Source organism: Halichoerus grypus, chromosome 7 (assembly GCF_964656455.1).
Source record: "Halichoerus grypus chromosome 7, mHalGry1.hap1.1, whole genome shotgun sequence".
NCBI classification, from domain to species: Eukaryota; Metazoa; Chordata; class Mammalia; order Carnivora; family Phocidae; genus Halichoerus; species Halichoerus grypus.
The window spans coordinates 36,319,074-36,333,576 of NC_135718.1; the positions used below are offsets into that span (position 1 = coordinate 36,319,074).

The 14,503-nt window shown below is 35.6% G+C and overlaps 1 protein-coding gene across 6 annotated transcripts in view; it reads right to left on the minus strand.

Moving 5' to 3' along the window:
* Positions 1-1,436: 1,436 nt before the first annotated feature.
* The window catches only part of KIF20B (kinesin family member 20B), an 81,395-nt gene continuing 68,328 nt past the window's right edge, over positions 1,437-14,503 (minus strand). For 2 of the 6 annotated variants that reach the window (XM_078077394.1, XM_078077389.1), the window contains exons 27-34: positions 12,805-12,915; positions 10,657-10,854; positions 9,609-9,677; positions 8,062-8,163; positions 7,515-7,665; positions 3,516-3,658; positions 2,596-2,625; positions 1,437-1,685 (exon numbers count right to left, since the gene is read on the minus strand). In XM_078077394.1, coding sequence (XP_077933520.1) covers positions 1,608-1,685; positions 2,596-2,625; positions 3,516-3,658; positions 7,515-7,665; positions 8,062-8,163; positions 9,609-9,677; positions 10,657-10,854; positions 12,805-12,915 — 882 coding nt within the window. In that variant the 3' untranslated portion in view covers positions 1,437-1,607. The remainder of the gene's footprint in view (positions 1,686-2,595; positions 2,626-3,515; positions 3,659-7,514; positions 7,666-8,061; positions 8,164-9,608; positions 9,678-10,656; positions 10,855-12,804; positions 12,916-14,503) is intronic. The other 4 variants (XM_078077395.1, XM_078077393.1, XM_078077391.1 and 1 more) reach the window with 3 other exon arrangements.

Here is a 14,503-nt window from a genome sequence, read left to right on the forward strand (position 1 = left end):
GTATCACACATTATAAAACATACGTTACAGAGACTCTGTATTGTATCTTCCTCTGAAGGGTGTTGATTTTTGTTCCAGGAGGCATTTTGATTACTACTTTCAATTTTATGTGGGTTTGGTTTTATACTTTGTTAGTATGAATCTTTGGAAAGCACAAGGGGTTTCTCAAGCCCTTCTACTTTGGTAAACTCTGCCTCCCTCACAAATCTTGCTGAGGCTTGATTTCAGTCTATATTCTGGGACACTCTACACTCTGAGAGCTGAAACAAGAAGGTAGTGTCACCTTGTTCAACCTTAGGTGGGAACATGCATGTTGGGCAACTCAAATTTTTTGCCACTCTGCACATGTCTGGGAATGACTACAAAAGTGCCTAGAGCACTGACAAGTACATTTTCCCAAGTAAGCAAATTTGCAAATCTAATCGTGAATGAAGATCAACTGTGTATCTATTTTTAGCATAATGAAACCAGGTAACATAAAAAAAAAATATTAGTGTTAAAAAGTTTTAATGAACTATTTTGATGGAAATTTTCCCTAAACATGGTGTATCTCTTAAACAAGACACTAAAGGTAACTTTTTTCCCTGACTCAAGGTCATCATTATAATAAAATAAACAATGATAAAATCCAATGAAACCTTTAAGGTTTTACATATATAAATGTATGCTCTTAGATTTAAAAGCCCCAGTTGGCAACAATTCTTGAGACTTCTGCTTTGGTTTTTGCCTCTTATTGGTTTTAAACCAAAGCTCAATAAACCTTAGCTGTATGATCTTGAGAAAAGTAAACTTTAGGGGTCTCAGTTTTCTTATCTGTAAAATTAAGAAAATGCATTTCTAAGGTCTCTCCTTAGAAGGGTCTAAAATTCTATTTTTTCTAACTAGCTGTGCTTTTTCGGCCTCTAGATGCTTCCTTCCTTTCTGCTTCTGATCTTCTGTGTTCCGAAAAAATAGGAAAGCCAACTCTATTTGCTCACTAACAAATAAAAGACATTCTAATTAAATACTTGAGATCTTTTCTAAATTATGTGCCTACAAATTCTGGCAACTAGAAGACCTGTACACACTTACTCCTGGATCTTAGCTATAATCCAAACAGCCATGTAAAATCAGTTGTATTTCCTAACAAATGAATAAAAAACAATCCATAAGACACTGTTAAATGTAAGTAAACCAAATATCTGACCTATGATATGTGTAAAAAAATAAAACAGAAATAACAGCATCTTTCCTAGGATCCTCACTGATCCTATGCCTAGGATAAAAGGAAAATGAATACAGTTTGAAAAACCATTATATAGCATAATGTATAAACTTGTCAAATCACTAAGTTGTATACCTGAAACTAATGTAACCTTGTGTGTCAACTATACTCAAAAAAACAGAAAGAAAAAAAAAAGCTACTATAAAAAAGTCTTAGAAAAGTAAACAAATGGGGCTGTTGACTTATTGTCTTTATTGAATTAAAATTATACTATGTATAAAATAGCAATGTATACACAGGATTTAATGCATCATAATATATACGATTATCTTTGAAAAGTCAGGATGCAAGTTACAATGATTATGAACATAAAACTTATATTAAAACATTCTCCGTAAGTGATTTATTTAGCTGTTTTAGTTCGAAGTCGTCGTTTGAGAATCTGATGATCACTCTCCTTTACTTTATGGTCCATCAAAATCTGAAATTAACAATTTCATAACATTTTATAAATAAAGCCTTATTTATAATTTAGTAAGATATATTCAGGTACTTAATAATTGGAATAATAGGTACATTATATTTTTGTCCTTTTAGACTCGAAGTATACTAATCTATTAAAAAGCATTGTCTAGGGGTGCCTGGGTGGCTCAGTCACTAAGCGTCTGCCTTTGGCTCAGGTCATGATCCCAGGGTCCTGGGAACGAGCCCTACATCGGGCTCCCTGCTTGGCGGAGAGCCTGCTTCTCCCTCTGCCACTCCCCCTGCTTGTGTTCCCTCTCTCACTGTGTCTCTCTCTGTCAAATAAATAAAATCTTAAAAAATAAATAAAAAATAAAAAAATAATAAAAAGCATTGTCTAAAGTAATAGATTTTGTAAAGATTCTTTCAACACTACCTAACATAGGATTAAAATAATTTACACCCTATATTGAATTCAGGACATATATAGCTTGAAGTAATTACTGAAATATTTGGAGGCAAGTGCCTCAAATAATTTTTAAGAAAAGATCTTTTGCAGCAACAAGTACAATAATCCCCCCTTATCTGTGGGGCTTATGTTCCAAGATGCCCAGTGGATGCCTGAAACCAAGGATAGTACCAAATCCTATGTTTACTGTTTTTTTCCTATATATACATATCTATGATACAGTATAATTTATGAAGTTTGACACATTATTATATTAACAATCACTAATAAAACAATTATAACAATATACTGTAGTAGGTTATGTGAATGTTGTATGTCTCTTCTGTCTAAATATCTTATCATACTGTACTCTCCCATCTTCTTCGTGTGATGATGAGAAATGATAAAATGCCTATGTGTTGAGATGAAGTGAGGTGAATGACGTGCAGGCACCGTGACACAGTGTTAGGCTACTACTGACCTTCTGACAATATATCAGAAGGAGAATCATCTGCTTCCAGACCACGATGACCACAGGACATTGAAACCATGGAAAGCAAAACCAAGGATAAGGGACTACTGTATATAACTTAGAAAAGTAGAAAGAGCATTATATTGCAACTAAGAAAAGGAAGAACTTCAGCCAAGGGAAGAAATTATGTACTAATCAGACAGATAGTGAAAAGTGACCAAGAGAATAGTATTTCCAACAGCATGTCCTAATTGACCTTAATTCTTCACCACCTGCCTTTCAGTGTCTTGTATCTGATAGCTACTGTTGCAGAAGGTCTCTCCCCTGATTTCTCTGAGCCACTTCCTGTTGAAGGCTTCTCCTTAAATTACTTTTCTACCATCCCTTTCATCCACTAGGCAAATGCAAGCATGATGGAAAATTAGAACTTTCCCTGCAATAGCACAGACTGTTCTGAGTGAAGAGAATGAGTCATCGAGTCAGGATGACAAACTACGGTCTTTTCTTAAAAGAACCTGGAAGGCTTAGAGGAAAGGTGGGAGGAAATGACTGAATGTCAATTCTGCATTTTTACCGGGCCCACTTAGGCCAGATATGTACAACTCTTGTAATAAAGTTAGTAAGAAAAATCGGGTGTTAGAAGCAAATAAATTACTAAACAGTGATAATTCTACGGATGGAATTAAAATGTCTCTGATTAATTTACAAATGTAAATATGTGACACTTGTATACATTAATGCAGCACTTACAATTATTACAGATTTAACACATCAAATAGCAAAAGTATAACATTTAAAGCATATTCCAAAAGATCTGATCTAAAGAATAAAAATTCAAACCATTATAAAATTCAGATTGTTATGAATACTCCCAAATTAAAATAACATGAACAGTTTTACTTTTAAGAAAGCCAAAAAGAGTAGCTTACCACTTGCCCAGATATATCAATAGGAGATGAAATTTCATTTGTGTACAATTTCCGTTTGGCCCGTTTTGGTCGAGATACATTTCCTTTACTTACTTCTACATTTGAGAGCTTTGAAGAGCTCATTGTTTCAATTATCTTCTTTGCTGTGAAAAAATATATATTATTTAAATCCTGAAATAAATAACTTCTTAACTGGAAAGGTTTGAAATCCTTAATAAAGAAAAACATACCAAATTAAAGAGAAAAAGCACTGCAACTTATAAATGGTGAAAGGACATGAATAGTCAATTCACAAAGAAAAAATTAAATGTCTCATAAACACATGAATCATGATGAAAAGCAAAAACAAAAAAGCAAATAAATAAAACATCATTTGGCTAATGTCAAAAAAGGTTTGGTAAATTATAGTACAACCGATAAAACTCAGGTGTTTTTAATGACTTGAAAAGGCTTATGCTGTTATGCAAAAAAGCCTGGACCATGCAGCAGCACTGATAAGTAAAGATATCCACAATAATTATTAAGTGAAAGTAGTTTAGAATTGTGAGCCCTTTGCTTATCGTTAACACACACACACACACACACACACACACACACACACACAGTAAATCAAATTGTTAATAGTTGACAGCTTCTGGGAAGTGGAATAAAATTTTTAAATTCTTACTTTATACATTTGTTTGTCTTTCAAAAGGTACATACTGATTTTAATAGAAAACATATTTCCACCTGGGAAACCTCCTGGTAGAAAATCCTTATACATATAATATCAACTATATATATTTTTTTAAATAGAAAAAACATTGAAGGAAATATGCTAAATTGAAAGTCTACTTGTCAAGGGTTAAGCTGGGCTTGAAAGAGCTGAGCTGCCCAATGTCAGAGGAGCCAGCTAAGTCAATAAGCCAAAATGAAAGCAACACTTAAGCCTTTAACTTACTGCAATAGAATAAGCAAGAGGCAAAACCTGAGAAAGTGCCAACTCCCACCCCCACCTTCCATCTTTCCCCATGTGTGGTCTAGGTCAGGAAGATCAGCACAGAAGTGGGGTTCGCCCCCTGCCAAGGAAGCACTGAACAAAAAGCTCTTGCACTTGCAGTTTTATGGACCTTAGAGATGAAGGCCAGAAGGAAGGGCTAAGAGTGGAAAAGTCAAGTCAGAGGAGAAAGTGTCTTCAAGGTTCCCTCCCCTTTCCTTCATAAGAAGGTCCTAGGCAGAGGTGCCAGAGGAATTTCTCTGCTAAAGGCCCCCCAGTAAAGAGGCTCTGAATGAGGGACTTTGGCTAGGACTACAGATATGGATCAGGGCATAGCTGGCCAGGGTCCTGAGTCCTTGACTGTAACTCTCTTCAGAGACTGCTCTCCTTTGGTGTGGGGAGGGCAGCTTTTCCCCATGAGGCCTAACAGGTAAAGCCTTTGTAACTGCCTACAGTCGGCCGAAAAAGAAAAAAAAGTCACACATAGGATTTTGGCCGGGAGCCACCAAACCCCTCACTACAATGTGCCAGCCACTGTACTAAGAGCTGAGGATGGGAACCACACAGACAGTGCACTCGTGAAGCTTATACTGTAGTGCAAAAGATAAGAAAACAAAAATTATAGTTTAAATAATTCAATTTGCACTTTGAAAAGATCACTGGCAGCCATGCACTGGACGGACAGGAGATAGACAAGAGGGAAAAGTTGGGAAACCAGTGAATGAAGGAATGAAATAACAGTGGTTATCAAGAACAGGAGAATTTTAAAAATTAATCTCTATTTTTTTCCGCTACATTTCCAAGTGATCAACAACAGATACAATGTAGTTACAATCCAAAATACGGGTATCTTATACTCCTAGAAATAAATTTTTAAAAATCCACACTAGGGCTGCCTGGCTGGCCCAGTCAGAAGAGCATGTGACTCTTGATCTCAGGGTTGTGAGTTCAAGTCCCATGGTGGGTGTAGAGATTAAATAAATAAACTTAAAAAAAAACAAAAAACAAAAAACCCACACCAGGTATACAGGTAGGGAGGCTGTTAAAGAGCTAAGTCAACCAAGTAAGGGAGTCAGTTACCAGATGGGTACTTCCCTTTCCTTGAAAACCGATTTTCTTTTGCTATGTAAGAGCTAATCAATATAATTTAAATAAAATACTTAAGAATCTAAAATAACAAGTCCTGCCTCTCTACATTTAGACATTTAACAGTTTGCTGTGTCCCTCCAGATATCTTCTATGCTTATACTAATTATACCTTTTAAAAAAGTACATATTTTTTTGAAAAATATATACAAATGGGGTCTGATAAGACTGAAGTTCCCAAGCTGTACACTAAGATATACTACAGCAAACTCACAAGAGCACCTCAAAATATTTTAAATATTCAAAGAAAACAGCGACACACAATAGCTTAAGGTAGTTCATAGTTTCAAATGATAACACATTACATTCCTTTTGATGATGACGTATCTTTGCAACCCTGATTTTCAGAAGCTGTATTTTCAGTGGTTGTTCGCCCTTAGCACTAATGGATAAAATATTAGGTGTTTCTTTGGGTGTAGGGGAACAATGAAAAAAAAATCACTGAGACATTAAGGGCACTGTGAACCAAGAAAGTTTGGGGACCTCTGTGGTAAGTTTTTATAGAAAGTGTTTTTACACTTCAACTGTCCCCTGCTTTAGTTCCTTTCCTTCCCCATTCTCCTCACCTCTAGTCTCTAATTTATCCCACGGCCACCACTGAGGCAATCTCCTGAAAATCCACTCCACCACCTGCCCCTTACCCCCAATGCTCTCTCCACACTATCCATGCCAGATGTATACTATTACCCCAAAGTCCCTGCATATGCCCTACATTCTGCTGGTACTCTGCCTGTGTTAAAACAGTTCCCTCCAGTAGGAGTGTGTGAGTGCGTGTGTGTGTGTGTGTACATATAAATATATGTTTGTGTTTAGGCATGTGTACAGAGAAAGTATATATCTTAGTATGTTTTTATATACAGATAATTAATATGGTTAATGTTACATTATAAAGAAAAAAGCATGAAGCAACTAAACCCAATAGATATTTATAGAAATACATATTTTTGATATACATGAATGGGTAATGTTTGTCAATGCATAGAAAAAAAATACTATAAGAATATATACCATAATATAATGATTACCTCTAGAGGGTGTAATCCTGCCAACATTTCAATACCCAAGTTAATCCCATCTCTTCAAAAAAATAAAATTTTCCCTTAGCGTCTGAATCAAAATAGCTCTCTTCCCTCCAATACTATCATAGCACTTTGCCTGGAACCCTGTAACTACATTAAGCAGGCTGCTCTGGATGAATTAATTTGATCCTTGAACAACACAGAGCTTTGGGGTGCTGACATCCCCATAATGTCAAAAATCTGAGTACAACTTTTGACCCTCCAAAAACTTAACTACTAATATCTACTGTTGATAACAACTCTTACTGATTAACACACATTTTGTATGTATTATATATTGAATTCTAATAATAAACTAGAGAAAACAAAATGTTATTAAGAAAATCATAAGTGAGAAAAAATACATTTACAGTGACTACTTATCAAAAAACATCCATGGGGCGCCTGGGTAGCTCAGTCAGTCAGGCCTCTGAATCTTGATTTTGGCTCAGGTCATGATCTCAGGGTTGTGAGATTAAGCCCCCTGTTGGGCTCCACACTGGACATGGAGCCTGCTTGGGATTCTCCCTCTCCCTCTGCCCCCACCTCTAAAAACAAAAGAAAACAAAAAACATCCACAAAAACGTGGACCTGTGCAGTTCAAACGCATGTTGTTCAAGGGTCAACTGTACTTACATATGGTTCTTTTGCCTCCACTCTGGTGAAAATCTAAGCATGGCATCCTCTCATGCACCCTCCCACGGTACCCGACATAGGACAATGTCTATTAGAACTATGATAATCATGGTTGTTGAGTTTACACACTAATCAGATATTAGAAAACACCTAACATAAAAGGTCATTTAGTTTTCTGCAAACCTTTTGATTGAAGAATTGTTGGAGAATGTTGTAAGAAGTCTCCAAATTTCTGTAATGTTCCTTCTTTTTTCTTAGTGGCCACATTTGTACTAACTGTGGATGCCTGACTCCGTAAAGAGTATGTTTTCTTAGATGATGGACGTGTGGAAACCTAAAAAACAAACATTTTTTGTTACTGTCGATGAAAAAGTTAGAAGGAAATAGTTGTAACCACAGCTGAATTAAAGAGGCCAGACACAGGTCACAAATTTGCAGGCAGGGAACTTGGGATTAAGTATATGAGGAGAGGATGAAAGAACCAAAGAATGGCAAAATGGGTGTGACAGACTGACTCAGAAGTATTGAGGGGCCTGCTGCTGGCCCAGTGCTAAAGATTATATTCTAAGCTGAATTAGATGAATAAGAAATGGAAGATAAATGAGTTATAACCGGACAAAACTGGATTTCTGCGTAATTACTGATCAACTTTGACATCTTTATTTTTATATTCTAATTTATAAATGTAACTTAAGAAAATGGTCAATTCTGAACACATTAAAAGACAAACCTTTTGTTCCTTTTTGACAGAAGAATTTCTATGCTCAGAAACAGGAGACTTCAAATTAGGTTTGGGTGTAGCATTCTTCTTATTTTCACATTTCACCAAGTCCTAAAATTAATGAATTTCAGCACTGGTTAATTTCTTAACAATATTTTCTTTCTCTAGGCTCAAAAAAAAAAAAAAAAAGATGGCTTTTAACTAGGGTTGATTTTGACCCCAGGATATACTGACAATGTCTGGAGATATTTTGGGTTGTCATTGCTGGGGGAGGAAGGTGTTTACTGGCAACTAGTGGTAGAGGCTCCTAAACACCCTTCTAAATGCATAGGAGAGCCTTCCAAAACAGAGGTATATAAACCCAAATGTCAGTCATGCTGAAGTTGAGAAACCCTGACTGAAGGTATGACTTTTTCTCCCAACTTTATTGAGGTACTATTGACATAAAACACAGGTAAGTTTAAGATGTACAATGTGAGGATTTAATACACACATATATTGCAACATGACTGAAGGTATGAATTTTTCACACACATCATAAATAATGAAATTACATAAGCTAAACAGGAAATAGTAGAAGGGATAACATCTTTTATTTGAACCCCATTTCTAAAATATAGCAATACATCTACTCTTTCCCCAACTCCTAAAACATGCAGAGTATCTATGTTTAAGAACTCTAAGTGAAATTTGGCAGCATCAAAAACAAAGCAGAACAAGAACAAGTAAAAATCTTCAGTATAAGCACAGGCAAAATGCTAAAATCAAGAAATATAATCTATCTTCCCTACTAAATAGGCATGACATATTACTTTTCTTTCTCCCACATAACTTCTCTTAGGACAAAGTCTCTCGTAGTACATTAACTGAATCAAACTCATAGAAATCCTAGTTATACCAAAGATTATAAGTATAAAAGGAAAAAAAAAGGCAAGAAAAAAAACAAAGAAAAGATCATGCCTGAACCTCAGAATTCAAGTTACAAAGCAGAAGTCATAAGGGTAAAAAGAAGTAGACTTCCTCAAAGGGGAAAGACAGATGGCAATCAATGGAAAACAAATGAAGAGTAGTAACTCCATCACACTTGCAGTGTGCAATGAAGAGTTCTCTGGAGTCTTCACTGGATTAGAATATATAGCACTATAGAAGTGGTTTTCATGAGGACCTTACAACACTCAGTTTATTAGAGCAGTGAAGAGCTAGTAAAATCAGAAAAAAACCTTAAGTTTCTACATGATTTATCTATTCCAGTCTGTAAATCTATTCTGAAAAACACATGGGGAGTATATACCAACAGTAAAATGAATAAAATAATTGCTTTTTAACCCTCTGAGTACACAAACAATTTTTCCTTTTCCCTTGAAAAAAATGAATCATGGAAAAGTCAACATAGATCATAATGAAATTAAAATACTATGTTAGTGTTATCTAAAATTTATTAAATATAAATTAAATAAATATTGAATAAAAATTAAGGCTCTACAAAACAATCACTAAAGGTATTCTAGGTGTAGCAGGAAAGATGCTAAATAATACTCATTCAGCAAATTTATTACCTGACAGAGAGCCTCAGGAGTATGGTTAATACTATTTCTGCTCTTCCACCAGCTTGAAAATATACTACTCTTTAAAGAGGTAAAAAAAAAAAAAAAATTGAAGAAAAAGTTATTGTGCTAGAGAGTTTATAATTAGTTTTAAATTTAAAACAAGTTACTTTTTAAAATAAATATTAGCATTTATTATGTATCCACCACATGTGGAAAAAAAGCTAAGCATTTTAATTAAACCTATTATCTCTAATCCTTTATTTCCAAAAGGAGAAAACAGAATGAGAAAGTTTATAACCTGCTTGGCTAGGATATGGCAGAAGGTTTGGTAACTCTACAATCAGAAAGCTACAGTAGGAAGTAGTAAAGAGTTTGTATCCTACCACTAAATAGAGGCCCAAATTTTAATATACCAGCTGACAGAAAAAGTCTCTCTTCCAAAACCTACTATAACCATAGAGAGCTAAGATTTTTATTTATTTATTTTTTTGACGAGAGACAGCGAGAGAGAGGGAACACAAGCAGGGGAGTGGGAGAGGGAGAAGCAGGCTTCCCGCGGAGCAGGGAGCCTGATGCGGGGCTCGATCCCAGGACCCTGGGATCACGACCTGAGCCGAAGGCAGACACTTAACGACTGAGCCACCCAGGCGCCCCGAGAGCTAAGATTTTAGTTAAATAACAAAGATTATACTCAAGCAAGTTAGCCATTTGGTTTCTCTAATTTCTTTATCAACCCTTTCCTCTTCACTGGAGGGAAAGTCACTAAGTTTGAACAGGACTGGTATACTGAACTAGCTTGCCAGTGAAATCCACCATAGCTTGACCTATCACAGCTTCAATGAAACAAGGGCTAAGTTTTAATAACCCTAAGCTTTTTGTTTAAGGACTATTAGACTACAATAATATTCTTAAGGAGTATAAAATAGGGCACAAATTATGATTTTGGTCTCCAATAGCAGTGCTTATGAACAAGAGGGCAGTATAAAAGTTTAATTATGTATAATAACTAAGCTTAAGGTTTGCTTGTTAAATTCACTCATTATAGTTAAGTACTTACCTCCTCCATTTCATTACTCTTCCTCTTCCGGGCCTTGGAAATCTTAACCGTCACAGGTAAAGTGCAACCAGGGTGTTTCACTGCCATTTTATTTGGCCGTAAAGGTGTAAATTGAATCTCTAACTCAGGTTTTGGAAATCGAGTGGTTTGATTATTTTCTGTTGACACTTCACAAGAGTCAAGGACTACAGAGCCATCCTACAACAGAATTAAAAAGAAAAACGAATCTTATTTGCAGAATATGAATTTATGAATTGCAAAGCATTAAATCTTTCAAATACCTATCAGAGACAATGAATTGGAAAAGATTAAAAGTGTGCTGGGTCAAATTAACCACAGCAAGGACAGAAAGATGGAGTTACCATCTACCCTCTCCAGGTTTTTACATGACATGTTAAAATCCAAGGAAACAGAGATCAGTATTTCCCAAACTTGTATGATCATAAGAATAATTCAGACAATTTGTTTAAAAGATTCTTGGACCCTACCACAAACCTACTAAATCAGAAATCTCCTAGGAAAGAGTCTAGGATTTTTAATAAGCACCCTAGTAAAGGTAGATTAAAGTTGGCTTAAAATTGAGAAATGGAGCTCATTCCCCTTCCTTTAATCTGGGCTGTCCTTAATGACTTCCAAGGCCAACAGGATGTGGTGGAAATAACATCATCGTTCTGAGGCTCGATCATAAGAAGGCTGTAACTTCCACCCTGTCCTCTTTGAAAAGTTACTTTCAGGACACTCCCCCCTCAAAATGCCTCATTTCAGAATGCAGCCACTGTGCTGGGAGAAGCCCAAGCCACAGGGAGAGGCGACATATAGGTCCAGCTGAGTTCCCAGAATCAACTATCAGCTACATGAATGAATCATTTTAGACTTTAAGCCCAAAAGAGCATACTGATTTCATGAAGGCAAGAAAAATATACAAAATAGCATAACAAAACCATTCCCCAAAACTACAGAATATACAGTAACTGCTGGAATTCTTAATAAGAATTGGAATCAGGAGGTTTTAGGACATAAATTTATATATACATATATGTATTTATATAAACATACATAAATTTACATATAAATTTATAAAGAAATGTTCCATATATAACTGCCTTTGCAATCAAGATTAATCTTGTTTATCAATCAACTCCAAACTTTTCTTCAAAGGATATGATCTGTCTTAGTCTCTAAGGCCAATGCTAATTATCTGAAATTCCACCAAAAACTGTCAAAGAAAGGGAAAGAGAAAAGAAATGGCTCGTGCTATTTCCCCAGATTAAAATGCCTTTCTCTTCCCGTTCACGGCTTGGTAAAAGTCTATTCACCTTCAAGACCCAATATGATGTTACCTTCTCCAATCTACATCCACAACCACTCAGGCATCATATCCTCCCTGCAGGCAATGTTCCTTCTTAGCACTCTCTTCATGACTCTTAGCCCGTAAGATAAAGTCAAACAAGTAGTCATTTAGGTATCTGTCTTACTAGATTCCTTACTCCTTGAGGATGGCAATCATGCCTTATGTTTGTGCTCTCAGTGTTTGGCAATGTTCCCAACCAACACTAAAAACTCCCAATAAACATGTTTAAAAAATAAATGCAAAAAAGGAATTTTGTCTTCAAAACTTTAAGTGACATAGGATTTTTACCTATTTCATATGACTCTATTATCCAAAGAACCCGAAGCCCACTACAGATTAAGAAAACTCACTGTGAATTACTGTATAGGTAGGTATATGGTATATGGTAATTTGGTGACAAAGTTATTAAATGGGTACAATTAAAAAAAACACACACACTACTGAATAGAATGCTTATTAAAAGGACCTCTTATGCAGGCTAATATTCACCCATATTTTATCTTTTGTAGGATTCCCTATTTCTGACCACCAAGTTTGTTTATATTAACAGATCTGTTGTTTGCAGTAAGTATAATTTCGAGAGGAGATTAATATTGTTTGGGGATCTCATCTTCCAAAAGAATTTCACTTCTCAAAAGCCTTTAGGTTTTCCTTCCCACAGCCAAGAGCACATACAGCTAACTGCACAGCAAGGTACTTAAAAAAAATTGATTAAATTAAACTTGCAAGTGTTATTTATTAATTAACGGTCACTGGTAAAGAGGGTAAAGAAGTGGACTGTGTTACCAAATGCCCACCTCTACTTCATTTCTAGAAGTTTCAAAACTTGTTGATTGAGGTTCCGTTTCAACTCTGCCAGGATCCACTGAACTCATATGTGTAGGCTTGATATCCACATTTTGTTCTTCCTAAGAAATATTAAAACAAGCCATTGTAGCCAAAAATATATTAAAATACTTCACCTAAAGAATAGAAAATCAAGATTTGGGTGGATTATATCATGGAAGTAATGAAAGACTTCCTCTTCTCTTTCATCCTCAGAAACTTAGGAAAGGCTGGGCAACTTGCCAGCCTCTGGGCCTGATCAAAAGAGAAATCTAAAAGATTACTTTCAATTTTCAAGGCTTTACGTGTATTCTCTCATTTTACTTTCATTGCAACTCTCTCAGCTAGATTTGGCAAGAATCATTATTCCTACTTTCTAGATGAGGAAACCGAAACCTAGAGAGGTAAAATCACATGGCCAAGGTCTGTACTAAGCTGGAAGTGTTGGAACCCCAAGAGCCGCTTTGATAACACCATTCTGAAAAACTAGAGGAGTCTTGAGAATGCAACTCCAGTATCAGAGTAGAAAAGACCATACTGATAACTAAACCTTTTCTTGCTGCACACCTCATCCCTTTTTCTCAGTCATAGGGTATGTTCTCTTCCTATACCCTATTTAAGGGATCTATAAAGAAGTGTCAGGTTATATTTTTAAACTTGATAAATTCCACCATGGGCCTTCTCACGACTGCCATCAAAAGCAGAAGTCAAATATATCTCTTAAGTCACCCACCCAAATAAAAAAGGTTCCACTGACTCCACAATGTGGAAAGCAACTAGCATGTATTGACTTCCACTGTGGTAAAAACTGTGCTAATTGTTTTACAAATGTTCTCAATTAATTTTCACAACTCTATTAGGAAGACATTACTATCTCTGTTTTAGAGAAGTGCAGATATAATAAGTAATTTTCCCAAAGAACCCAAAACCACAGTGACAGCAACAAACACCTAGTTTTTCTAAGTTTCTAGTCTGTGCTATTTATACCACATGCTACTACCTCTTTTTTTTAGCAGTCTTCCTCTTTCAGAATCATGAAGTCTTCTGTTGTGACAGATAGGCACATACATTTATTTTCCTATTGTCTGGAGGCAGCAGATTTCTGAGCATAGATCATTTATTCTGGAAAGACTAGCTTCAGATGTACCCTGAATCAATTATACCAGGAAGTAGCTATCTGTGAAATGCAATCCTCTCTCCATGCAGGGTTCCCAACCCCAATGTAATATTACAAAAGTAACTCCTGAATGACTCCGAATCATTTTCAAAACAGTTCATTTTCAAAACAATTCATACCTTTATAGAGTAAACTTAGGGTGGGCCCAAGTATTTAAATATTACCAAGAGTTCAGGTGGAATCACATTTCCACATTTGAAAGGTAGATGAGGGACTAAATCACAAATTGTTTTTCTAATTACTCTACCTAAAAGATATGACCAAAATATTTGAGAAAGTACTATTTCTCAGTTGGTCACTGGCAAATCAATCATAATGATAAAACTCTGAAAATCTGAAATACACAATAACTACCCAAATAATTTTTCAAACTCTGATTCCCCTGTGATCTATTGAAACTTAATCTTTTTATCCTCTAAGCGTTAATCAATTAAATAATTTTGAAAAATTCCTGTGTTCAATAAAAAAAAGGCATTGAAAGAACAAGATTCTAC